At 38.0% G+C, this 27,993-nt stretch overlaps 1 protein-coding gene across 4 annotated transcripts; it reads right to left on the bottom strand.

Moving 5' to 3' along the window:
- Window positions 1-735: 735 nt before the first annotated feature.
- PSEN1 (presenilin 1) lies at window positions 736-26,167 on the bottom strand. 4 transcript variants are annotated; one of them, XM_033062530.1, is made up of 11 exons: window positions 26,140-26,167; window positions 23,432-23,575; window positions 18,637-18,893; window positions 17,148-17,289; window positions 13,463-13,530; window positions 11,639-11,859; window positions 9,677-9,775; window positions 8,295-8,378; window positions 7,324-7,497; window positions 5,252-5,370; window positions 736-4,906 (listed from the first exon to the last, which is right to left on the bottom strand). In XM_033062530.1, exons 2-11 carry the CDS (start codon window positions 23,513-23,515, stop codon window positions 4,751-4,753), a joined length of 1,404 nt encoding a protein of 467 aa, XP_032918421.1. In that variant the 5' UTR covers window positions 23,516-23,575; window positions 26,140-26,167; the 3' UTR covers window positions 736-4,750. The 4 variants fall into 4 exon arrangements, with proteins under 4 accessions (XP_032918421.1, XP_032918425.1, XP_032918422.1 ...); XM_033062534.1 differs by having other exon boundaries at window positions 7,324-7,491; XM_033062531.2 differs by lacking the exon at window positions 26,140-26,167 and adding an exon at window positions 21,693-21,817 and having other exon boundaries at window positions 23,432-23,518.
- Between the last annotated feature and the right edge of the window lie 1,826 nt (window positions 26,168-27,993).

Genomic DNA, 27,993 nt, shown 5'->3' with positions numbered 1-27,993 from the left:
GGTCTTTGCTTTCCTAACATTATCCCTGCAAGACCAGAAAACTCTATGCTCCATTTGGGTCATCTGCCCCTGCTTCCACCTTTTCTCCACCTCCTATTTGGGCTCAGTTAGGAGCTCCTTGTTCATCCACACAGGCCTCCTACCACCTGTACTTTACTTTCTACTTGTCAGGATGGACCTCTCATTAGATCTTGCAAGCAGAGACAAAAGTTAACCTCCCCACCTCACCCCTCCAGCCCCCCCGCCCAAACAAAAAAAATCTCTTCAACGCAAACAAATTTGAACTTTGCAGAGAATACTTTTCCAAAACAATGGAAAAAACCCCAAAGCTCCGTTTCAATCATATTGATAAGAAATCAATTCCGAAATAACAATACACAACACTGTTCACAAAGTGCTTTCTTTCTGAACATCCTATATATTTTTCCTGGTAATCTCCATTGTGCTAGCTGGTGTTTCAGTATAATCTCATTTTTTGCGCCTTAATTATACCTTATGGGTGCTTTTGCAATAGGCTTTGACTGACTCTTTAAAGGAACACAAAAAGTAGCTTTTAGAAGAAAGTAATTCTACAAAAACCAGCTGAGGCTCTATTGCTAGGAAATACGGCAGCTACTTAAATGCCTTAAGAAAGGAATCTTACTCATTAAATGTTGAATAAAAATAACTACAGTGCTTATGCCTCCAAGAGATTTAAGTGATGGCTTTAAAATAACGTAGTAAAGGCAAGATGAATCAGGATTCATGCAACTTTTATTTTAATAATTAGACAAATACAGGAAAATTTGCAATCATCTATCAAAATCGTATCTTATCAAGAACCAGAAAGGTGTTTAAAAAACATTCACATTCAATTCAGGTTATGTACAAACCAGTGTCTGTAAAAAAGAAAACAGCAAATGCTTTGAGTGTAAAAGAATTCCATTCTAGTTCATGTCTCAACATTTCCAATGACCAAGTTACCACTGAGATGCAATCACAGTGCAGACATGTTCCACAGTCCATTAAACTTGTTTCAACAGCATTGTCAGAAGTAATTTTTTGAAGAAAGCATTGTGATAAGCTTTGTTGAACAGTACCATCCACCCAAAATTTACTTCTGCATATTTAATCCTTGACCACACAAATGGCAGAAGAGTTGTCATCTACCAGTCCAGAGTAGATGAATCTGTATCTCTATAGGTACAGATATATATCTATATATCCGAGAAGCACCCGCCTCCCATGCCTGAAATAGCCTGTGTCTGCTTTGTACTTTGAGGAGATCAGCCATTTTTAGTGGAGAACAGCCCTTGACTTTTTTGGCTCAAAGAAGTCGTCATCTACCCATCCAGAACTATCCTGAATTGTTGCAGAGTCACATTCTTACACCTTCAGTATGCACCTCACACAGATGACACTGAAATTGAGTGTGACTGTAATAGCCATACACAGGTACAACAGCATCCTAAGCCTTTGCTGTAAAACCAACTTTCTTTGCCCTGGATGAAATCCTCCAACAGAAGGGGAAAAAAAAACCCCAAAAAAACCAAAAAGAGACAAATGGAAGTGCCTGGATTTTAGGAAAACTATTATGTCTTCTCATTTATATATTGAATTGAATCTTAGCCAAAGAAGGAGACCTATTGATGTAAGTTGAATGGGGAGAGAAAGCTACTGTGATAGACAGTTTCAATGTACCAACACTGGAACAGCCACACAACAGTTACCAGTCAATCTGCCTGAGCACAGAAGGGATGAATCTACTCAGGTTACAGCATACTTATTTCAGAGTACAGTCTAATGTGCTGTCATTAACATACCAATTTAATAATAATGGAAACTCTCTCAAAAATGCAGACTACTTATGAGAAATCTTTCAGTTACAACAATCTAACCAAGTTGAATCATGACCTCAAATTAGATCAGTGTTTCAAGACAAAGGAGAGGAAAGTGACACAACCTTCACACTTGTGTAGTAACAACCCAAATGCAAACAAACCCTATTGGCAACTGAACCTTATTTGGACCTATGTTCTGAGATAATCCTTAGCTGCAAGATCTCATCTGAAACATAAGCTACCATGATTTGGTCTGAGAAGACAAATGTAGAAAATTTAATCTGGTTTTTGAAAGTGTACCTAAGACCTGGTAATAAGCAGTGTACTTTAACACATAGCTGCCTATAAAAGCAATTTCCCTTCTAAATTTATTTTGAGATTCAAACATAAACTTGAACAGCTTCTGTGAATACAAATGTTATAGTCTCTACCACTGTAAGTCTACACTAGCTCAGAAATTAACACTTTGGAATAACGGAAGCAGCTCTGGGAAGTGGAAGACTGGCAATTTAGTGTTGGAAGGTTCTGAGCTCTTCCTTGGGTTGCACATCTAATACCCACTCAAGCACGTGAAAAGGCTTTTGTACATTTCTACAGATTCTAAAGCAACTCTTAATGGAGCTAATGCTCCCCTGCTGCATACTGGAGCCAAAAAAAAGAAATAAAATAGACGACTTCTGGATTTAAGTAACAACCTTAACTGAGAGCCAGCTCAGATACACAAATGCCAGTGATGCCAACTCTTAGCAAACCTGTTCTATACAATGGAACTATAGCTGGGATGCCCAATAAAACACACAAAGGAATTTTCATAGATATAATGCTCAGGAAAGGGACAAGTTACAATGGTATAAAAACAATTCAAAGTGTTGTTAAAAAAAAAAATCCCAAACACAAAAACCAACCAAAAAGTGACAACAGAAATCCCTAAAACCCTCACCAACCAACCTGTTTTAAGTCAGACTTCATTGCAACAAAATATCAAACAGTAATTTAAGCTAGAAAACACAAACAAGTTTGACTTGAAAAGTCACTGTAAGCAGTTTTGATATAGTTGGTTTATTAATGCTATTCACAATTAATCAGCACACAAATGAGATGAATAAAAGTACTTTAGATGAGACAAGACAATGTGTTTTATGAAAACGTAAATGCTAACATTACAGTTAACAAGTCATACTGGAAAACACATACATTACCAAGGACAATCAAAGGAAGTCTTTCTTGGTTTTAAAGCAGATTTATACATCACAGCCTTTCTTTCTTTACTTGGGCAATGGTTGGTGAGCATTTCTGATGTTTCAGCCCTATGAATCCCTAGGCACTGAAACAAAACCCCAGGGAAAAAAAGGTAGCTAGTGTCAGGATTTTGACAGTTGCTCTATTTGGCAAGGACTCCAGTATCAAGATGCAGGAAAAATAGAATGCCCATCCACTCTCTATGGTTCCCAAAAAAACCCCATTACTTGTACACAGTAAGAATTTATGGCAAAACTAACTTAATCTCATTAGTCTCATTTCTGAGCAATTATTCATAGATGAGTTCTTTCAAATGAAGAAGAAATCAGAGTTAAGCAGTTTTAAGGTTTGAATAGACTCTTCTTATAAGAAGTTCAAAATCTGCTATCTTCTTCTCAGTGATACTGAGCTGTTCTTCATTTTGCCAATTTGCCAGTTCCTCACGAGACAGGTAAATAAAGTGAAGAGGGTCACAAATTTTGCTCCTTAGTGACATTAAGCAATCTCTCATCTAACTTATGTATCCTCACCAATAAAGACACTGCACAAAAAAAAAAAATCCTTGCCAGTCTGAGGTGTTAAGACAGCTGAGTCACCAATACTCAAGTGAACAGAACTCTAAACCACATTTCTGATGACCAATAATTTCAGTGCTGCAATAGAAGAGCTCCTAATAGCACTCTGATCTCTAGATCTGGCAAGCTAAACTCCATCTGGGATTGCTGCAAAGGTCTACTTATTTCATAAGAATGTCAACAGAAGGAACATCCACCAGTGATGCAGTCCATGCTGTTAGTGACTATTTTCAAACGTGGGGTTTGAAATGGTGTTCTAGCAAAATGATTTGCAAGAGCACAAAAAGTAAGTCCCAAAACTGCTTTTTAAGGTAGTTTATTAACTTTTTAGAATGGAAGATCCAAATTAGGACCTTATGATCCTCTACTGCCAAATAATTCAGTCCAAGTTTAAGCAGCTACAAAAACTGGAGCAGGTGTACAGAAGGTGCACTCCATGCTTGAGACTAGAAAGTATTAAAACTGAGAAGAGGTTCTAGTTCCAGTGTGGGAAAAAGAAAAGCTTTTAAATTTACTAAACTGAACACACTCAGGCACAGAGGCTATGAAGTCATGGAGCACTCTTAGAGTGACAGTACTTTCTCCCTTTGTTGAATTGCTACAAAGTCCTTTCCCATTACACAGTCAAGACTCCAGTCAAAATATCACTGCTGAAGAAGTCCAGGTTGGGCTCTCTCTCTTCGAGTGGTTACAGGTACAAGTTCCATGTGATTTGTCAGCTTCCTCTGTTAACATCAAGGAAGTCCTGAGCACCCTTAGCGCTGTGAAAACAATCGGCCTGTGGTAAGACATCACATTGCTGGTGAAAGCATTAGCAAATTTCACACAGGTGGTCCTTACCAGAGATATGTATATCAGATGACCTCTGATATAACAGCACCTGGCTTAGACTGGCCATCAGGAAGAAGCCACCTTCACACAGGAAAACTCATATGGTGCCCAGTGCAGCAGTTGTCTCAGGAAAAAAAGCAAATCAAAAACCACCACTGGAGGAAGTTGTAATGATTCTGCCTTGGAATCTTGAGTATTTGACTTCAGTCTCACTTGAGAACTGAGGGAAAACTATTTTTCCTCCTCCCAGATTTGCTACAAATATCCATTTCCGCATCATGTCTGCTAGATATAAAATTGATGGAATGCTAGCTGGTCCATAAAGGGTTGCACCAAGTTATCTGTAGCAAAGTAAAAAACTAGCCCAAAGGTTATGGAGATTGGAAGAGCTGGTAAGGCCTTCTTAAAGATGGCAAGAAGCAGAAGTGTAAGGCACAGACCCTGAGGGGAAGGAAAAAAAAACAAAACACAAAAAAATAGGGAGAGATTAGGGAACTCTGACAAGCAAAAGATTATATAAATATATATGTGCATAAATACTAATTCTACGGTTATGTCTTCCTAAACTAAAGGCTTTAGTGACAGATGTACAGCCAATGAAAAAATCACAGCTCAAGTCCTCACCACCAGTTTTCAGTTTGGCCACCCAATAAACAAGATCAAAGACAAAATGCAGCAGTTACAACCTTGTCCTTGATGAACATTAGAAACTATTATAATATATATTATCCCTATATATATATCTATATATATTATATCCCTATTATAATTTTACATAATACTCACAATTAATATGGCTACAAAACATGCTAAAGTTGTATTCCAGTCCCCACTTGCTGTTGCAGAGGCTTTGCCAACGAGGACACTGTAGAAAATGAAGTCTCCTAAACCGAGTTTTACTCCTCCTGCAAAGTAAACATATAGTAGCATTAAGTCTCAGTCTACTAATATTACACATCAGTAATTATCAAAGAATAATACATATTTACATTAACTATTAATGAGACTTGCTGAAAACAACGCTTTATTTTCAAAATTAGTACCACTCCTGAATCAAGTGATAAACTCCTGTGAAACAAGGTGGCTTAGAAACACTACACTACACAATTAATTAGAATTTGCCTATTTTCCTGAACATATAAACACAGTATATACAAACTCAGCTGTAATTTTATTTGTGGAGGGGTGTTGACTTATGTTGTTTCTTGTCATATTCAACAGAATATTGAAGAGCAATTTCTTTCAACTGGCTGAGGGAGAGGAAAAAGTAAATCCCTTGCAGAAAATATATTATTTGCCAGTTACAAACCTATGCACTGCAAAATATTCCACTGTCTTCCCAATTTTCCTACAGAATTCTTATGCAGGTAGTTCTTAAAAGCACTTGTGTAAGTACAGAGCATATCACAGAGGCAAAAACTTAACATACTTAGACCAAGATGGGAGATTTAGAAAAATTCATTCTCTCTTCTTTTATACAGTAATTGCCACCTTAACAACAACTCTGGGAGCACAATATCCAATTATTTCTGCAAGTAACATTTCTGAATAGTCAGTTCACTTTCTGAGCTTTTAGTCCAAGATGTTAATTAAGAAAGGCCAGCATCAGGTAACCAGTTGTTTTAATTTGGCTTATTGATTACTTTCCCACCTCACTACAGTTCAGCCCAACACTCACTTTGGAGTACCAAGAGGAACTAAGAACAACAAAACACAGGTGGATATCTGATTAATTATGAAGGTGGGGGGAGAGGGGAAAGGAAAATGAAAAAAAGGGAGCCAGTGCATAAAAGAAAAAAGGCAACCCTACTGTCTTTCAATAGGCCTCCAACAAAATGCCTAGATCAGTGCATTCATTAAAAGCTCTTAAGCACTAAAACATCCTCTAGCTGCTGAAACAGACCTTGGATGCTCCAGACTTGTAGTAAACTAATGCTGGCTGACAAGTCATTACTACTCACTGCAGGATCATTACTACTCACTGCAGGAATACAGGAAGGAGAAAATTATGAGCCTGACTAGACGGGAGTTTTAGTTAAATAATTAACTGAAATAGCGTTTTGCTAAAAGTTTTGCGTGCTATTTTTTTAAGCTCTGGAAATTAAAAAGGATTTGCAGCATGCTGAATTTGGACTTTTTGAGACAAAGCAAATTTTAAAACTGTTTTTAAAGTAGAACTCTCTGTATTTTTAAACCTGATAATCAGAGGAAGCAGCTGCATCTGCTAAAATATGACAGCATGACATGTGGAGAGCAGTTTATTAGACAGGCACACCCTAATTTATTTAGAGCTTTGCAAATCTAATAGCAGCTTGAACTCCAACTGGAAATCATGAGTCTGTTAAAACAGGTACATACACCCTTCAAAGATATTTTACCTTAGCAAGATGCTGGAAAAAACTAAGTAAGCCCACTGCATCCTGCATTCATTTCAGTCTCCAATCAGGTTTTAAACATTGTTTCCTACCAAGTGGATTACAGCAGTTTAATCTTGAGGCTTAAAAAAACGGGTAATGACTCCATTTACAGGGCCTGATGTGCAAAAGAGGTGATACACAGCAGAACACTGCATGGAAAAGACAAAGTCTAATGCAACTGACCACATCTGAAAACAGCTTGTGCAACATAAGTTTTGAGTCTGTGTATCAAGCTAAAGAGCAATATGGCAAATACTACTCCTGCAACAAAATGAAATGCTACCAAAAAGCAACACCATTATTCCTATGAAGCATTATCAGTATTCAGGTTGCTAATAGCTCACAGAATCCTGCATCTGTGCACTCAGGATGCCTGACTAACTTCAGGTTTAGTAAGTTTTTCAGACACATTTAGTAAGCTTTTCAGTAGCCCATACTCACGTTCTTCAGGGTCTTCACTTGCTTGAGAGTTACTGGGTAAAGCCTGAACAGCAGCACGTGATTCAGGTGTTGATTCAATGGGTCCTATTCTGTTGTCCCTTTGTTGCTGCCATTCCTGACTAAAGCCACCATCATCTGCTTCAGCATCTTCATTCTGGGTCTGGCTTGCTGGAGCTCAAAGGAAGAAAGGCATTTAAGACTCCTCCAAAAATGTGCCTTCTAAAACATGAAAATCTCTCCACTTATATACAAGATCATAGAAGAACAAGATAGAGGTATTCCATAATGCTTAGTAACATCTAACACTGGCACACACAATCACAAGACATCCTCACTTAAGATTTTAATATATACTTAAACAATGAGCAATCAATGTACACTGTGCAGTCACAGCACCTACATGTTGCATTCCAGTCCCAGTATTCGAGAGTACACATATGAAAATGGAAGTTCTGTGGTAACCTAACAAAGATCACAATTTAAGGAATAAACTCTCATCTAATATTTAATTAGCTTCTTTAGCTGACATTGACAGCCTAATTTCCAGTAAAATAGAAAACTACTGGAAGTTACATATACATGGACACCTTCAAGCATGCTACATTCAGAAACTGCACTCTGCTTTAGTAACACATAAACAAACAAACCCCGTGTTTTAAACACTGTCTGCATATCCAAAAGGACTAGGCATGTTTCTATCTAACACAAATATGAGTTTGTATTATACTATATTATCCCACTTTGACAAGCAGTTGAGCTGAGTTAATAGTTTTATATTGACTTATTTCAACACCAGCACCCCAGATCTCAGAAAAATGAATGCAAGAACATTTACTGCGAAATAAGTAAACAATTAGGTCTCCATTATTTTACTCTCCTACAGCACCCAGGACTCTTAAAAAACTAAAAGACAAGTATCCATAAACATGTATTCCAATGAAGTGACAAAGGTTTGTCAAAGCAAAACTCACCTTGTTTATCGTAAGTGGAGTTTTTGGATTTCCGTTGGGCTTCTGGATCTTCCTCAGCCATATTCACAAGCCATATCATTGTTGCTATCAAAAAAATCCAAACCACAAGAGCATAGCTAATTGCATCTTCAAATGTACGAAAATCTGAGATAGTGTTAGCATCAATCCATTATTTCTCATTTTTCATGGGTTTTTTTGATACAACTATCTTTTTCAACAGGCAATTTTACTTTCATTAAAGCACAATAGTATCTGGAATACAGCCAGTACCAGCAACAACACATTTAAAAAAACTGGTGAATAAAATTTTATTTCTACTAGATTATCAAAAAAACTGGCAACAGCTGTTGCCAGACAAATTACTTCTACAGACAAGGCTCAGTCTGAAAATCAACAATTTCTTTACTTTTTTTTCATTAATAAGTTATTTTATCTGCAAGTAAAAAGGCCTCTAAACCCTGTTACGGAATTATGTCAATTCAGAGGCAGTATCTACATCAAAGTTAATTGTTCTCAGCCTTCACCATCACAAAAAATTCTCCAATCTGAAGGTAACCAAATGTTGTTACATATAAAAGGTGTATTTTAATTCAAGTTCGCAGTGTTAATCTCTCATCTCACAAAACAGAGTAACAGGCAGCTATACCACATTTTACTGATGCTGTGCAAATGTGACAGATAAAGAAAGTCCTCCTCTTTCTCTAAGCTTGTCCCTGAAGTAGCCAGTCTGCAGCACAGTTCCTGCTTTCAAATACAGGCCTGTCTGGAACACCAGTAGCATAATGATTTATGATTAGCCTCTTTCACTGTCATCCACGTGACTACGACTAGCAACATGGAACTTTGGAAACAGTGGAATGATGTAGTAATTGATACACAGGTCACAACAGCTAGTTAATTCAATAGGATATTTTTTACAACTCCAGGGAGAAACAATTTACCAAAAAGGACCATTCCAAGCCATTGAGAAAACAGTCACAGAAACAAACCTCTTTCTAGTAATTTCTTACATTTCTTATACAGGTTAAATAACACAGGTTATTTAAGGACTGAAAGCTGGTAAATATTTTCTGGAAACAACTGTGCCCTTTGAACAGACTTAATTCACAGCCTAAGGACATAGCACTTTATCCAAAACAAGGTCTGTTACCATTCTTCCTGTTTGTATTTTGGAACAAAACATTGGCTGGTTTTTATCTTGAAATGTCTCAGTCAGATGATATTCCACATTTTTCAGTCAACAGTGAAATGAAAACTGAGGCCCAAGTGAGCAGATGAAGAGTTCAGCTGAAAAGCATCTTATTAAAACCCAGAAAAATGAGAAGATTGCTTCTGATGAGCGGGTGATTGCAAGCTTAAAGAATTTAACAAAATGTACTTACAGGAGTAAATAAGTGCTGGAAAGAGAGTTTCATTTCTCTCTTGAGCTGTTTCAACTAACATACGAAGAGGACCTTTAGGACACAGGACAGCAACCAAATCTGAAGGGAAGAGCAAACAGATCTTACATCCCTGCAGAGAGAGTTAAGTTTTTTTCTATAACACTTGGAGAGACTTGAAGTAAGAAAAAGCACCCTGAATACAGATTTTGAAGACAACCACTGGCCACAATTCAGTATCCTACAGCAATGCTTTTTAATATTCTCAGTTATGCAACCTATTTTACATATTACTGTAATATGCATACAAATTTTAAAACATTATATTTCTCACTTAAGACATTATGCAACTGCATATGTACCTGTGCCTATATGTTGACCTGTGAATAATTCAAGAAAGCTACTCTTCAACTACCATCTTGGAAATACCCAAGCTTGCTTTCTATTGGGAAACCCTTTTGTAACCTAAGTTTAATGCTAAATGAAATTTTAAGACAACAGGGGAGGCTTACTTAATTCCTGTGAAGCAGGCATATTGGAATAGAGAGCTCTAACACTGTTACTGCCTTTTGCACTTGTTCACTCACCGCATGTCTTTAAATTACTTTGAAACTAAATCTGACACTGAAAGGAATAGTTGACCTGTCAGGAGCTGTGTGTTGCTCAGAGCAGGCTTTCTGCACCTGAGCCAACTGCCCTGGCACCACTGCTGGTCCCATTCAAGTAAAGAATTCTTCGTGTAGGGTCACAGGTTTTGAAAGCTTACATCCCCTTTAGTTCAAAACAACTACATCACGATCTTGGAACTTGATCTCGAGTAATTTCATTTTGCTATCACTTAATAAAGGTTGAATGCTTGGAGCACTCAGATTTGTTCCAGTTACATGAAGGGTGGAAATCAGGCTGGGGGATGGGAAGCCTTTCTTCGTGTATTTTGCGATCCATGAGGATACACACAGGGGACAATTTTCGTCCCCTTGAAGACAGAGGACACTTAAGGAGTACATTGCTGTATCAGAGTTAATCAAATCTTGTCAACGCCTGCACTTATAGCTGGACAGATTCTCAGTCTTTATCATGATCAGTAACATTGAGAGCACATATTCAGCACACTTATATGCTTCCAAAAAAATTCAAATTAAGAGTATATCTTCACTCAGCTGTAATGTTTTAATTATGTCTAAGTAACTGAATTTTAGTCTTGCCTGGAAATTAAATCAGTATTTAGGATACACTGATTTTCTTACCAAGCACTCAGTGCCCCCTAGAGCTTGATGGAAAAACTACATCTAGATTTCTCTCAGCTATCATTCTGAAAATGAGCAGTATGTGACAACTACAATGAACTAAAAAAATAAAAAAAGCTAAGGAGTAGATCTCACAACCATATCCTTCTAAACACAAAATGACTTCGAGTAACACAAGTTGCTCTTAATTCTTCCTTCCTTCTTTCGCACTATATTATTCAGGTATGGACCAGGTTGTTGCTTCTATGTCCACAAATTCGAGCAATTCATAGGTTGGGTAGATCTGTATTTGTATGGGACTGCACAGAAACAACCAACTCCTAAATTCTGAATGTACAAGGGTTTCCAAAGATTCTTGGGGAAAATGAGAAGCTGAAAATTCTCCACCTTCATAAAAAATATCAAAATGGGTCTCTCTCATCTCTTCCTCTCTTGAACTACTTCAGTTCTCCTCTCCCAAGAATCTAGAGAGTCCAGGAAACATGAAGGAAGATGGGATCATACAGTAATACAAAGTCCTCATCTACAGGGAACTGATCTCAGTTTAGGATCATGATCTTACTTATGAAACCTGTAATCACCTTATCTGTGTCTTTGGATGATACACACACACACGCACCACTTTTTTTTTAAGGTCTAGTCAGACAAGTGGAAAAGTCAGGACATAAAAGAAATTCCCACCACAGGACCTATTACTGTGCCTTGCTCCTCAACTTACCATACACTGAAATAACAGCCAGGATAAGCCACGCAGTCCATTCAGGAAGGTACTTAATGAACACCAAGGCCATGAGAGCACTTATCATAATGAGATATGCCTGCTGGAGCCGAAGAGGACCCTTCCAATGGATACAAATCATTCCCACAACACCAAAGTTCCAGATCATAAGTGCCACCGTAATGTAGTCCATGGCAACGTTATATGTCTTAAAAACCTCGCTAAAAAAAAAGGAAAATTATATAGACTGCATTTTCTTGAAACAATGGAAACAAATTACCGATGCAAACTTCAGAATATATTTTTAAAAATTTTCATATTCAATGTAGTGGCATAAATGTAAAATTCTTTCTCCAATTAGTATTTAATTCTTTTTCACAATAGGATTAATTTTGCCAGTGTTTGCTTCACACCAACTCTTCTGCTTTTAAAAAATATTTCCTTAATGTTCTATTTCCTTCTCAAAGTAGAAACTGACAGGAAAGGACATTACTTCAAATCAGTCGTTTTGATTATGCTCATAACTTTTAAAATTCAGAACAATCAGAATTTGTAAGGTTATAATGGATCTTAATGGTATGCAAAGATCTATCTCTACTTACATGCTGCCTGTGGAATGCTTTGATAACTTCAAAGATACATGTTTATTCTATTATTCTCCAAAAACACTGATGTAAAAACCTTTAATTTTGGATTAACCATGTCCCTTGTCACACAAAATACTATAAACTAATTAAGAACCTCAGTAAGTAAAATCAAAATAAACAAATATCATCACCAAGTCACAGGTGATTTCTGCTCACTCAGGGGAGAAATGGTCGTGATGGCTTTTTGCAGAATCTGCTGCTACCAACTCATCAAGCTACTAAGAGCCCTATAATTTGCATAATACTTTCCTGCAGGAAACTTGTCTTCTTCAGCTGTCAGTTAACCTTTGAGATGTTCAGTGTTAATAGGATGTCCCTTACTATCATCATGTATAATTGATCTACAAATGCCCTCACTCTCTGAATCTCTGGCAAAAGGAAGCCAGCATTGCAGTAAGGAAGGAGGGGCAGATGAAGCAATTGCCTTATATTTCAAAAGCCATTGTTAGGGTTAGAGAAACTACTGACCACAAAATGCATCACAGATCACTTTTAGCAAAAATTAGTGACTATAGGGAAGAACACATTCTCCTGAGACCAAATTAAATAAGCTTCTTCAAAGAGAAGTGTTTGTCATCAAGTGGCATAAAAATATCATATAGTGTATAATAATTTCATGACATAACTCTAATTACAAACCCTGAGGAGGCTGTTCATTTTACACAATACTGAGTATTTTGGCCAATTTTTTTTGACATTTGGACAAGGGCATGCTTCCAAATTTGAGAAGAAAAGCACTGAATATATTTTGGTGAGACAGTAGATTCTTTCCAGCTGACTCTTTTCCATCACTTCCGTGCAAACAGCCTTTGCATATACAGCTAACAATCAAAACCAGGATGTAAACAACTGCCCTTGAGTCATATGTCAATGAAAAATTAAGTTATCAGAAGACATGCCAGCAGAACAGCTCCTCCCAAGATATGCTTATTCTGATAAGCAAGATGTGCTTATTCTGGTGATGCATGTGATGGACAGCTTCTGTACCTAATCAGATGCACTATAAACCTATAAATCACACTCTATTTTATGTGCACTCTATCAGCCTATATAAAACGAAAAATTTTATTGCAATAGCTTACTCACCCCCTCTTATGATTCAAGGTCTAGTTCTAAAATAAATACATACATAAAGTGATACATGAAAAACAGCATATTAATGGTTTAGTTCACTTACCCCAGGTAGATGAATGAGAAAAAGAAAAGCAGCAAAAGAGAAGAAATTATAAGCCAACCATGGATCACCTGAAGAAGATATCAATACAGATGGTTTTAGACTTCTATTTTAAGTTTAGCATCTATTAAAGTACTTTAAAGGTTATTTTTCCTTTGGTTTAAAACAAGAAAATTATTTAAGATATCTCTCTTTGGTTGGTGCTACATTCATGTTTAGTCTATGCACACTGGTGTATTTCACTTTACACTTACGAATTTTAAGTGCTTTGTGAACTCTCAGTAGATGTTGTTTAGCTCTACTGAGAACTACTGTTTGTATATTTTTAGACCATTTTGATACCAGTGCCATTATAACATAGCAGAATCATCCAGCATGAACACAGATGGAAAACATGATTCACTTTTGTGCTGCTCTGATTTCAAATAATTTTCAGAATGCAGTTACAGAACTAAATGCTGGAACCCAGAAAAACCTTCAGTACTTATCTGTTCAAATGTCATTGATGAATGACTATGTAAGGCTTTCTATATTCTCTACCAGTCATCTATAAACATAATCCCTAATTTTGATATGAGTGCAGACTTACATGCTCAACACTTCAATAAAGAACAGTTCAATTCTTTATTGTTGTACTCAGCAGGGACACTCAAAAGATTTAAATCTGGAAAAAGAGGCACCCAGACTTTGCACTGACAGAACTGCACTCTTCTGGTATTTATTGTGCAAAGTGAAAAAAACACAACTGAAGACTCCTTTAACTCCAGTAATCTCTTAACATGTCTTAACTGAGATATATTTGTCCAAGTCTCAGCATAGAATCTCTTTTATAAAACCTGACCTAGTATTACAAGCAGACAATCCATCAGAAACAGTAATCTAGAAATCAAGGCCACATAAGGAATCCTACTTTGAACAGACACAATCAGTGGAAAATGAACTGGCTAAATTTGCTGTATATGTTCACAAGATTAAAGTATTCAGAAGCTGTTAAAAAACTGTGCTCTCTGTCCTCTTCTTAAAGATGTGTAGTAGAATGCATTTTACGTTCTTAAAATATTTAGCAAAAGTTAACATAAAAGTAAAGTGCATATGCACAAAGACTAAAGGAATCACACTGTGATGCAATTGACAAAGGACTTTCTGACAAATTAAAAATTAAAAATCCAGCCATTACAGTAATTTAGTATACTGAGTCTAATGCTAAATTTCTCATATGCATTTTTTAAATTTTCAGCCATTTTTGAAATATTCATTCTCCTCCTTCACACTACTTCTCAAAAGATGTTCAAATTTAACTTTCAGCCTAATAAAAGCTGTCATTTAACTTCCTAATCTAACAGACTGGCTTTTGCTAGTATGTTCTCAAAAAGACTTAAATTCCCACATGCAATAAGCACGATGCCTCTAAAGATGCTGCAGGAAAACTGCCAAAGTACCTGTTCTCAGTATTTCAAACTGTCACCACTCACAGCAAGTGGGAGAAAGAACCTTTCCAAAGATGAATATTGGTATGCATGGACTGAAACAGAACCAAATTTTCAAACAACTTGTAAAGCTACTAAGTAGGGACCTAACAAGAGTACCTTTATTCCTCTGTAAAATTAGTTGAAACTACTAGAAGAAAACATCAAAGAAAGCTGTCTCATGACTTCTACCAGTAGTTCTTGTATGTGCAATATAAGCTCTTAAACTCCTACCACTTAAGAAAATAAAGCGAATAGTAATGTTTCATCCTAAAAAAATAATGAATGCTGACAGTGTCAAACACCAAGGCCATAGTCCAGCAAACTTCTACACACACCTTGCATAACTACTGTCCACAGAACTAGAGGAGGTAGTTTCAAAAGTTGACCTAAGTTGGTATTTTACACATAGATGTTTGCTTTATTCTCAGTATGTATCTCATTTACTACAGCATTTTCCAGATCACCTCTTTTCTCACAAGTGACTTTACCAAAGTACTTCTTGTAAGTTTTGTTCGCTGTTTTCCTAACAGGGTATTGCAACAGGATTTTAGCCTTCTCATTAAAGAATTTTCATTCTTCGTTTAACAACTTTGATGCTAATTGATTGCTGGTACAGATTTGGCTTTTCCTGCTACAATTTGAATAAAAATTAAGGATGGGCTGGAAGACACAAAGAATTAAAATGAGCTACAGCAGTCAGACTTCAATTAGGCAGACTGAAACAATGAAGAATGCAGATAATAATAAATTAAAAAGAAAAAGCTAACAAAATACAAACCCCTTTAAAGATGCTGTTCCTGGTTAGACTAAGGAGCTAGAATCAGGATCATGCTTAACATATCACGTACAAGATAACCACAGGAAACTAACAACAGTGAAGCTGAAGTAGTATTTCCTTTCTTCAAAAGAGTTTTCAGATAAAAATCTTGTGAGGATAAGCAAATTATCACTACCAGATAAAGGCTTAATGTTCTTTCATTATAAATTCCATCCCCCATAATCTGGACTACAATCTACATATAGAACTACATGTAAAATAGAACTCAATTGACAGGTAACTACATTGCACAGCACTCTGATACAGCAACATAGAAATACTCTGACAGGAAATTTAAAAATAAGTTCATTGTTTAATGTAATTAGCATAAAAATATAACCAGAGGAAATTTCTGGTATCTAATAATTCTATTTTTTAGTAGAATAACTATTTTTGTAAGGAAAATGTGCCGTGCTTTAAAAGGTTAAGGAGGAAACAAGAAATGTGAACAGCTTGGTAAAAACTAGTTGTTGCCTTTAGCACCTGAGGAGAACCAAGTGGCTACTAAGGAACTTAGCTAAAGCACAGTACTTATTTGACTTCATTGGAATGAAGAGAGTTGCCAGTTTAACAGCAACACTTTGGCAGTTCAGATGTAACACCACATTATGATAAAAGTGAAGGTCCATACGTTAAAAATCAGTATTCCATGATGTATGCAGATTCAGACAAAAATAATTTTCCCTGCCACTTCGCAGATAATTTGTAAAGGGGTTTCACCCACAGACATGAAGACCAAAACCACTGCTTCCTCTTGTAAACAAAATGAAATGAAGCAAACCTTTGAATCTCACTACGTGTTTTACAACTGTGAAACAGATTCAAGGTCCTGACTGCATACTGAGAAGTTTTATTCGGCTAAACCTTCTCAAATGGATCATTAAGACCAAAACAAACTATGGACAACTCCTTCCATTCAGGTGGCACTGCAATTAATTAGGCCAAGTTTAGGCTTGCCTAGATGATATCATTACATGATTGAAGCCTTTCACAAAGAGCCTCAGAGTCTCTTTGCTGGCTGTACGAATACTGCCTGGTGTATATAGCCACACACACACTGGTGGGAGACATCTGTACTGGGGACAGTGTGGGAGAGGGGAGCTCTCAAAACAGGACCAAGTCTATCCTTTGTATTTCTTGACCACAGAAAGACTTCAGTGTATGAACATTTCAAAAGAATAGAAAGCAATGTCACCCTATTTCTTAACTGACAGAACAGACGGCAGTGATAGCACTGGGCCTTTGGCCTGTTTTGTGCCAAATGAACAGAAGCCACAAAATTGAAACAGTGAATTAAATCACCAATTCTGCTGTTTTCACTCACCCGTCTTTGATAAGCTTTCATTATGTTCCATTCTCTAAATAATCTGTACTAATAAATAAAACTAGCACAACTACTCACCTTGTAGCACCTGTACTTGTAAAGCACGACCAGGAGGATGGTCATGACAATGATAACGCTGATCATGATGGCTGCGTTAAGAATAGAATTCAGGGCTCTCTGTCCTACTGTCTCTGTCTCTTCTGTGAAAGGAGTGTAGATGCTAGAAAAACAAAAAGTCAACTGAAATGACACTGAATGCACAGATGTTTCTGGTATGTAAGGCCAACATCAAACAAAACTGCAGTAATCTTTCAATTCAGAGCTGTAAAAGCACATCTCTTTTCTACTAATGCAAAACTTGAAAGGTGGCATAGTATCATATTAGGCAAATCTGAATTCCTTAGAAGACTTGCCTTTCCTACACTCTTAGATTATTACTGTTTTCTGCTTTGTAAAGCAGATAAAGCCCACAGCTGTCCACAGTTTGATATGGCTACTCCCACGCTGTGTGTCACTGCCACTCTTCCATGCTACCACTCATGGGCTGGCCAGTGCAGTTGGAATTTCACCTACGGATTCGCCAGGAAAGACAACCCTGTGATTTCAACAAAACAACGTATGGGCTCAACTCACTCTTTCCTAAAGAAATACAATCTCCTGGGGCAACTACTTCATTGTGGGGTGGGAAGGTGAGACAGGGAGAAAAAACCATAAATAAAATCTCAAAAAAATATTATTTGATCAACAACTTCTAAAGTAAAGAAGAACTCCGTGTTTCATTGAAATATTTTATGACATGCTTTTATTATACAAAAATTTCAAAGTCAAACATGCTTTGAACCATTTGGCCTAAATGTTTTCACAGCGGAACACTTAGACTGATCTTTAAGGTCTATTCCAACTCCTTAACATTCTGTGATTCTATGACTTGCTGCAGTCTCTGACAGGCTCAGTATTCTTCCTTTGCCCCCTTTCTCTCAAATCAGCTTTCACTGGAACTGGGGCTTTTTTTTGGCAACATTAATATTTTGCCAAAGTCCCAAAAACTTCTACAGAAACATCTGCCAGGAAAGCTTTTGTTACTTCACCAGAAGTGAACCTCTTGAAGTTATATTCCCCTTGGATTTGAACTTCTGTATCAAACAGCATGGGCAAACCAGAACATGGCATATATGTTATTTCATTTACACTAGTAGTTTTGTTCCTTTTCTGAAACTCTTGTATTCTAGTATAGTACAAGTGAAATAGCTTTGGCTCAGGATGGAGTTTATTTTATAAATACCAGACAGCATGATAAAGTACTAAAATGAGGACTAGATTTGAATCAAGCAGTAACAGCCAAGCTATTATCCCCACTGAGCAGCAGACAAACTACAAATGTCAGTAGTACCATAAAGAGAAGAGTCTGGTTTCTGGAAGGAATAAAACAAAACTATCTTTGGACTGGAGAAGGGGAAAATGGAGGCAAGAGGAAATTCACTGCTTGAATCAGACTCCGAAAGAACTGGGAGCTCAAAGAAAATTATCTAAGTGCACTAAAAAGACAGGGGAAAATACTGATACATACAGCTGTCCATCCTTGCGTGTATAAAAGCTGACAGACTTGATAGTTGCAACAACAACCACCATGCAAAGCGTGACAGGCACAAACAGCATAATCACATGTTTTGCCCCATATTTCAGTGTTAGCTCTTCATCTTCTTCTTCATCTTGCTCCACCACCTGTTGAATGTTGTTTTGTGGCTGCCCATTAGTCTCAGACTCGGCATGGTCATTTCTTCTGCGCTCACTATTATCATGGCGACGTCTTTCACTGTTGTCATTCTGCAATACACAAAAACTAATTTCCTCAGCAACTCTCCATAAACATATGCTTGTACACTAAGCTAAAGATGACCCCGAGGAAGAAACATGTAAAGTAATACGTACTGCCAAGAACACGTGCTACAGAAGAATTTAAACAGTAGTAATTAACTGTATCACATTATTAAAAGAATGGGAGCACAGGGCCATGTTAGAAGCAATTACAAACAGCAACAGTCAAAAGGTAGGCCGGCTGCATCTAAGAGCCTTTCCTTTAACCAGAATTTCAAAAGATTAATAAAGGCATCTTTTCCCCTTGGTTCAAACTACAGTGGGTAAATGGAGGCATGAAAGTAGAATGCCTGTAACTTGACAAGAATGAACTGTATTGATCCTTAAGAATAATGCCAAACAGACATTTACAATTGCCTCTCCATGAAAATCATAAGAAAATGTCTACTTTACTGTAATACTCCCACTAGAGTATACTAAGTAGAATATACATCAAAATGGATTTTCATGACGTATGGTGTTCTCATATTTTTAGTAAGAATGACATAGAAATGGTGATCAAACTCGGGCAATTCTCAGTCTTTAGACTGCTATTTGATCCCAAAGCTTCAGCATGGTAAGTTAAGCAGGCAGATTTTCTTCTTTCCCAAGGAAATTACTGCCACATCCTTTCACTAATATTGAAGAAATTCCACCACTCTTATCACAAATACGAAAGAGTTTCCTGTCCTTCCTAATACTGAAACATGAGGAGCATAATACATGAAACACCAAGCGTATAATTCAAACGCCAAGACAGTGGTAAACCTCCAGTGGAAGCAAAAGCACATACTGGGAACATCACTATTAGTAAATCATGAGGCCTGCACTCCAGGCTCCTGGTGTCACAAATCTGTTGCACACTCTTCAAGAAGCACCATGAGCAGGGGACATTCACCTTTTATATGCTGTGAGCACATACAGAGAACACAACAGGAGAGTGATCTATACTTTACCTTTTCCGGTCTACAAAGAAATCAAACCATTACTAGACACTCTAAACAATCACTAAAATGTGACAACTGATACACACCACTCATTTTTCAGTGTATTATCTTGCCCAGAATCAGTGCTGTACTGTTCAAATTCAAGAGGTTTAATATTGGCAATAAAGTAAAAGTATATTTGGTTCCTTACAAAAATAATCTCATTTCTTCTGAATCACTTCCTGCAGAACAGTTCTGTTTTACTTGAGTCACTAGCATTACATTAAAATGTACAATAAACCGAAGGATGATACCTTTTGCAATACCTTTCAAATACCTTTAAAATACCACTCAGTTTTCATAAAATTGATCTGAACACAGGACAGGGCACTGAAAATAGCCTAATGATTTTTTCCTTAAGTATTCCTACTCAGGTAGTTTTTTCCTTAAATGTGCAATGTTGAAGTCTAATTACTTGATCTCAGTGGCATTTCCAAACATAACTGCTGACTTGTATCTCATTAATTCACTGCAGTTTCTCAATAAATCAATAATCATTTAAGAGATTCTCTCTACAGAATTTTCCCAGCCCCACCCTCAGAAAAGAGAAGATGTTAAGTACACACTCAGAAACTCATAATGGAGTTTTTAAAAGCACTTAAGTGATCAAGGAGCACAAGTCCCTGAACTTTGAACTGTAAATACTGACACTGCTAAAGCCCTGGTTGAAGCTTTACAACTTCCCCAATTCATGAAAAATTTGCTTTTACAATGCAGTACCAATATGCACCAAATGCTCTGCCTATTCCTTCCTTTTTTTGTGATATCCTCATGATCGAGCTCAGCAGAGTTTCAATATCTATCCTCTCAGAAATTTGTTTCATTTTTCAATAAGAAAATGGAATATAAGAGGAGAAAAAACCCCAAACTAAAATAGTTTAAATTAGACAATTAAAACTAGGACACAACCAGTTTTTTAGTCACAGCTTTAACCTTAGTTTGAATTTAGCATCATTAACTTGAAAAATGCCCTGAAAAAGATGCTGGGTTCAAAATTATTTCTTACTAAATGAAAAATTTATTATGAATCATTGGCATTTTGCATAAAGTCCTCACAATTATTGAAAGTCAGAAACGGGAATATGGGAGAAAGCAAATAAAGAGACCACATTTGATTAATCTGAAATGCTGGTTACAACTAAACCTATTTCTGTACAGATTATAGTAGAAACATAACATTTTTCACTTGGACAGTAAAATACACAATTTCTATCAGTCTACAACAAGACAACAATAAACATAACCATCTAAATAAACTGCCTGAGATAATCATAAGTAACAATACACTGGAGATTAACAGAGCCTTGGAACTCTGCACAAGCAGAGCAAACCAAGTACTTAGGTTTCTACACACTTGCTGTTTTTTCTCTGCTGTAATAACAGTCTTGCATGAGGGAGCACTTACCCCATCTCTGGAAATGTATCAAAATAAATTAAAAATCTATAGCTTCACAGAGCAAACACAAAAACATCCAAAGGAAAAGCCTGATCAACTAGCACACCGCTACAGATAAAACGCAAAGAGAAAAACCGAAGACATTAGACCAATATGTGCCACTTTACTCCCTTCACTAGTTAGGAACAAAGATGGAATCAAAAAAGGCCTTTACATACTAAAACACAGTGCATGAAAACTAGATCAGCATCAAGAGTTACACAAGTTATTCTCTCATTTGCACTTAAAGCTAGAAAATAAGTTGTCCTTTTAGACTACTCAAGTGTAGCTAAACGTGACATGCGCGTGCCCCACTGCTTAAAAGAACAAAGTGCACTTATATCCTACCTGATCAGTATTAAACAGAGCAGAGGCCATGGACTCTTGCTGAAGTGGAAGCAAAGGAACAGACTCTTCACTTTCCTCAGACATAGTTAAAAGTGAAAACTCTGAAGCTAAAAAGTCAGTAACACCTGTTGTAACACCGTAAGCAAATGTAAGTTATGAACTACGCGCTTTCAGGCGAATAAACAATATCAAAAGCAAATGATAGTGGTTTCTTTCCCTATCAGGAAAATAGTTAATAGCAAACCCAGACCAATGCCCCTGAACCAAGAGATAAAAACATTGCATATTTGATAAGAAGTTTTTAGCTATTAAATCCAGATTTATCCACCAGCAGCAGGTCACCATGTCTGACAGTGGGTATGGACTTCATCAATTCTCACATACACCACTGCTAATAGGTCACTATGCAGTGGCACATATTGAAGACTGGGTTGAACTCTGTGTGTGACTAGAAGAAGAGATGGCAAATTATAGCACTTAGTGATTTCACAGGTTGACTTGTTAGCCACAGAAGATACTACACTTAAGCAGGAAAGAACCTTTAAAGGTGCATACAAAAATAACGTAGATGTGTAAAGGGGAGAAACACTGTTATTAGTATCCAAACTAGTTACTTAAATATGGAAAATAAAAGCACAAGTAGCAGTTATTAATCAGTACAGCCTGTCAGTGAGAAGAACATAGAACCCTTTGCTGGTAGGGAGCATCACCAAGTTATCTGTAAGGATGGTGAGCCCACAGCTTATCACTGAGTTCTGACTTTTTAATCTGGCAGAAGCATTTAATAAAAATTAATCTCTCACTGCCCAAGAAAGAAAGAAATCTTTTTCATTCCCTTTGAAGGATAAAGGATGCAGCAGGAAAGTTCACACACTTTTCTGTTTTAATTTCTCACATGTTTTCTATTTTTACTGATGTAGCATGATGCTTATCTGAGGATTTTTCAAAATTCTATTTAAACTGCTGATTGTATAGAAGAGTTGAAACAGGAATCAGAACATTCTCTTGAGTTACTGCTATAGATACATCCACAAGTGGCCCAGCCTCACAGGAGCATTTCCGTGACACAAGGAAACCTGTCATTCAAGAGCTATAGCAGGAACAAAGAATGGTGTCACAAGTCTAAGAGACTGAGCACCACACCCAAGTAGATCACCTAAATCTGATTTTTCCAAAATACATATGGTACAATGGTATGGTTTTAGCAACAAGTACGGGCTTAGGTCTTTCAAAGCAATCATATAAAACTTCAGGTTTTGAGTTCCTCTTCCCCCAAAACCTCAAGAACCATGAGAGCACCTTGAGCATTGTTCACAAGTAAGACAAGACAGAGCTGTTCTTCCTGCATAGGAACATCCTCCAGCGATAGCAATAATAAAACCCAGGCTTCAAGCTCTACCTAGACTAAAATTAATCTGTGACTGAGAAACCTGTGAACCAAGCAGACCACAGCCAGGTAGATCAAGAGAACTCACTAAATACTGTAAATGGCAGTGTTTGATACCAGAGTGCTTGACCCCTTTTTTCCCCTCCTTGATGGTTTGGTCACTCCAACACCACTTTAAACTGGGGGAGGTCTTATCTATACATAAAAATGAGTTTAGAACATCAGATATTTTGCAGCATATTACTTATGGCACTGCTTATCACCACAACAGTTCAGAAAGTTAAATTGAAACCCAACAAACTATTCATCACCATTTAACTACTACCAGGTACTAAAATTGTTTGTTACATACGGTGTTGCTGAGGTGGGTATCAGGGAAGTTTTCTGTCAGCTGCCCATGCTGAAACTGGGGTAAATGTGCAGACAGCTCTGTCATTGGGACAGTCCTCTGGGAATCACTTATTTCCACACAAAATGGACCTTTCTTCTTGGGATGCTGAAAGGAAAGAGATGTGTAAAAAGCCTTTGTTCTTAACATGATCAGGTTTTCCCTCCCCTCCCTACTCAAATTTCTGGAGTTCACATATACCAAAGACAACCACCCTGTATCTAACCATGATACCAAACTCTATCACATCTACTAAGAGGTCATAACAGGGATTTTCCAGCACAAAAATAAGAGACTCTAAGTGTTATCAAATTAGTTCATCAGCTACAGAAATCAGTCAGCAATAAACCAACAATTTAAACAGCTCTTCATTCCTTCTTGTGCAATAAATGAGAAGCATTGCACACTTGCTCAGAGCACAACTTCCATGTTTTATCTCAGCAAAGCACAATTGCTACGAGTTCTGTTTTGGACTGCTGATAAATTTAACAGTAATTTTCAAGGATGACTGAGTTACACTTGATTATTTAAAATCTAGACAATCCTTAACACTGTGATGCTGCAAGAAGGACCTAGAGCTACACAAGAAGTGTTTCAGCTGAGCCTCAAGAACTAACATGCATTCAGCTCCCTATATGTGCCAGCTACATCGACACAAACATGCCACATGTATGTAACGGTTTTATATGTTCTTCCGTAAAGATGATAAAATTGTCCTATATGAACTATACGTGCCATAACGAAAGGGGATAAAAGCAATGTAGGGGAAAGAGGAAGTTTGACTGATCTAGCTAAATTTCAGGAAAGAACCCCATAATTTTAAGAGACAATGGGCAGGCCTACCTAAATCACAGGCTTAGTCACATAAAAATAAATAATGAATACACCTCAAGGGTGGAGTGCCAGTCCATCCTCAGTCCATCCCAAGTGGCTCTTGCTCCTACCTTGTGTGAATTCCAGCATTCATCAGAACTCTTTACAATAATTTTACTCACTAAAATGGAAGAAAACAAATCCAGGAAAAGAAAACAAGAATATTCTTCTTTAGCATACTCAGCTAATGTATCAAGAGATCCTGAAAAACTCTTACAACAGAGGACACCATAAAGCAAAGCCTCTCACTTTTGGTAGCACCAAGACACACGCACTGCAATACAGCACCTTACTTAGAGACCTAAGCCTATCTTCATAAACACAACAGAGGCTGTTTCTCTATTTACAAACAAATGTGTATCTAACAAGACCAGGGCACAGTGTTTACTAACTTTGGCAGCTAACAGTGAAGAGCCAATAGGAAGCAACATCAACTTAACAAGTCTACTAGGAGAATGCAAACTGTTTGGAAAAAGAAAGTGAATGTAGCATTCACTAGAATAGCTCCCTTCCACATTTGCCATTAAAACTAAGGCACATCTAATTAAAAAATATAATTTAAATGTAAGATTAGATGAAAATAAATATTAATTACATTGCCCTTTTACAATTTTACTCTAGTTCTTTGATAGGGCTACAAAATAAAAACAATATTGTTTTAAGGCTGCTATTGAGAGTAATTCTCAGTGACAGGGAAACCACAATGGAAAAAGTTGAAAATTTTCATCCAGATGTGATGATCAGAATGAGATTTTTTACATAGCAGTATGTTAAAATTCCAATTAAATTACTGGAGAGAAAAACAAAAAACACCAACCACAAAGTCCTACTTATAGACTGGTGAAGAAAGCCTCTACATATCCACCAAACAAAAAAACCTCAGCTACTGATGAGCACAGAGAATCAGGAGACAGGAAGGAGTAACTAATGGAAGAATTGCACCAAAGTTTGAATGGCAGACCTCAACATTTACGGTTTGTTAAAGTAGTTTCTTTTGAAAACTCAAGAGCTCAGAAAACGGATTCAGGACATCTTCCCAAACAACTTTACTCTATATTTCTAAATAAATGCAACTTGGATTTGAAACGTAATTATGAATGAATGAGATCTATAAGTGAACTGTGCATAAACAGACACAAACCAAAACTTTGCTTGTTTTACCTGAAAAGAGACTCACCAGGATATTTTATTTCCTAATGAAGCTTTTAACGTTAAAATAGCCTATCTAAAAAAGTTCTTCCTTGCTTCCTTTGGCTATCCTAGGTCAGAACAACAGAATTTACAACTGTCGCTGTCATGCGCTTACATTTAGCCAAATAAACAGAGGCGACACGCAAATAAGCTCCTCGCAGAACAGGAAGCAAAGCAAGTATCGATGAGACAAACGCGGCGCGGTTAACCCGTACTTTCTCCCTTGAGCAACAAGCAGCAGCTGCCACCGCCTTGGGGTCACCCCCGCCCTCAGCCCAGCCTCGGGCCGGAGCAGCCCCGCCGCAGCCGAGGCACGGCGGTCCCGGCCCCGCGAGGCCTCCGCGCGCTGAGGGTGCGGGCGAGGCCCCGGCCCGACCCCGCTCGGTGTCACCCGCTGCCCATGCCCGGCGCAGCCGCACCGACCCCAGCCCCGCTGCGGGGAGCGGCAAGACCCTCCCCGGCCCGTGGGCGTGTGCCGCAGGGCTCGCCCTAACACCGGGCCCGGCCCTCCGCCGGTGGCGCAGCGCGCCCGGTCCCCCAGCGCCACCCGGCACCGCGCCCTCGCCCGCCCCGCCGGGACTGCAGCGGCCCCCCGCCGACAGACGGACCTGCACGGCACCCCTTCCCCGGCTCCTCTCCGCCCGCAGCCCGGCCCCGCTCGCTTCCGGCCCGCGCCCCGCCCTCCGCCGCCACCTCACTTCCGAGGCCGTGAGGAGCGGCCCCGGCCCGCGGCAGCCGCCGCGCCGCACCCCGCAGCACCGGCCCGGGGAGGGACCTGCGGCCGGCCCCGGCAACCCCGGCGCGCGGGGAGCGCCTCGGAAAGAACACGCGAGAGCTCTGCCGTCAGCAAGTGCCAGGAACACGCGGCTGGGAACTGAGGAAAGGCACCGGTTGGGAGAGGGTGGCTGGGTAGCAGAAAATGAGCGCTCGCTGCAACTCCAGCAGCGAGGAATCCCTTTTTAACCTAGTACCAGATAGCGGTTTTATGAGAAAATACACTTCTCGGCTCTTTCGAATATGTCATCTATGCCAGCAACTCTGTTTTAAAATGGTCCCACAAAAAAAGGCATTAGTAAAGTAACATAAAGGCATCTTTCTATTTCAAAATAAAAACAGTATTAAAAGTCAACACGGTAACTTTTCAAGAAGCCTCTAAGTAGAACTGTGATTGATTAGAGTGGCAAAAACAAAATAAAAAAGTCAATTCCAAATTTGAAACTTACCTTGCTATCCATATTTGAAGTAACATTCACAATTCCTTTTCAAGCGCACAATCAATTTGGTTAGTAACATACAGCAAATGCTAGGATACCTATAACCACTCTGAATGTAAAAGAATGTAAAATCTGAGGGAGCATGCAATGCTGCATGTCTAAACCACTGTTGTATTTCAGTATTTGACTACACTACAGGAAAATTTATGGTAAAATTAAGTGGGACAGAACCTATTGCACCTAAAAGGTTTGATGTAAGCATTGCAATGGAAATACTGAATTTCAGTAGCTCATAGGCATGTGAAATGCATTTAAAAGAAGCCACTTTAAGACTGAAAGTGATGTTTAACCATTAATCAAATAAAACTACTTGTAATTTAAAATTTAAACCAAACAAAAAACTCAACCAAACACAGGCATACAGTGTACCAAGCAACTTTCTATTATTAGTATCAGTTTGATCTATGATGAAATGTCTATTAAACAATACCTTATGCTGCTCACACTGCATGACTGTGTACTAATTCTGTACTCAATGTTCCTACACTGGATTATGTATAGAATATGAAAAAATGTGACTCAATTGTAATGTAAAACAGCTTGCAGTTTTCAGTGCATCCACTTTCCAAAATACTACTCTTGCAAGCAGCTATCTAGCAACCCTGCTAATAAGAACATGAAAGGTCTAATTCCCTCTCAGTAATAGAAAAGCATTAGTAACAAGACACAGGAATTCAGCACAAATCTAAACCCACTGTTTATGGCCTTTCTCCTTGCTCACATTTAGAGCCATGACCATCTAGCCCGATCATTATTTTAAGTACATGTTCCCTCTTAAAGAGAATGAAGGAAACAGCCAAGATCAGAAAGACCAAATCAGCAGGTGAGCAGCTTAAGTCCTCTAAGGACAAAAAAAAAAAGACTCTCACCAAGTTAAAAGACAATAAAAAAATATATAATTCTTGGTAATAGATCTTACTTGCTGCTTGTTTCCCATTTCTTTATAGTGCATACTAATGAAGAGAAATGGACTTTAGATTTTATACTCTCATATTTCAAACACTGAATGGCAGTAATACCAAACAAAGCCTTATTCCACAGTAAGGTCCAGATAAACAAGTACATCCAGTTCTATTGTGTAAATCCTGGTATTTTTTTTCATTACACAGTGTGTGGAACTTCTAGAGTAATTTTCCCTCACAGTATGGGCTGTACTATGGCATGATGCACTGAATACCTGGTGGCAAC

Source organism: Catharus ustulatus, chromosome 6 (assembly GCF_009819885.2).
Source record: "Catharus ustulatus isolate bCatUst1 chromosome 6, bCatUst1.pri.v2, whole genome shotgun sequence".
NCBI classification, from domain to species: domain Eukaryota; kingdom Metazoa; phylum Chordata; class Aves; order Passeriformes; family Turdidae; genus Catharus; species Catharus ustulatus.
The sequence above is the reverse complement of the archived record's forward strand: the minus strand, read 5'-3'. Positions and strand labels throughout refer to the sequence as shown.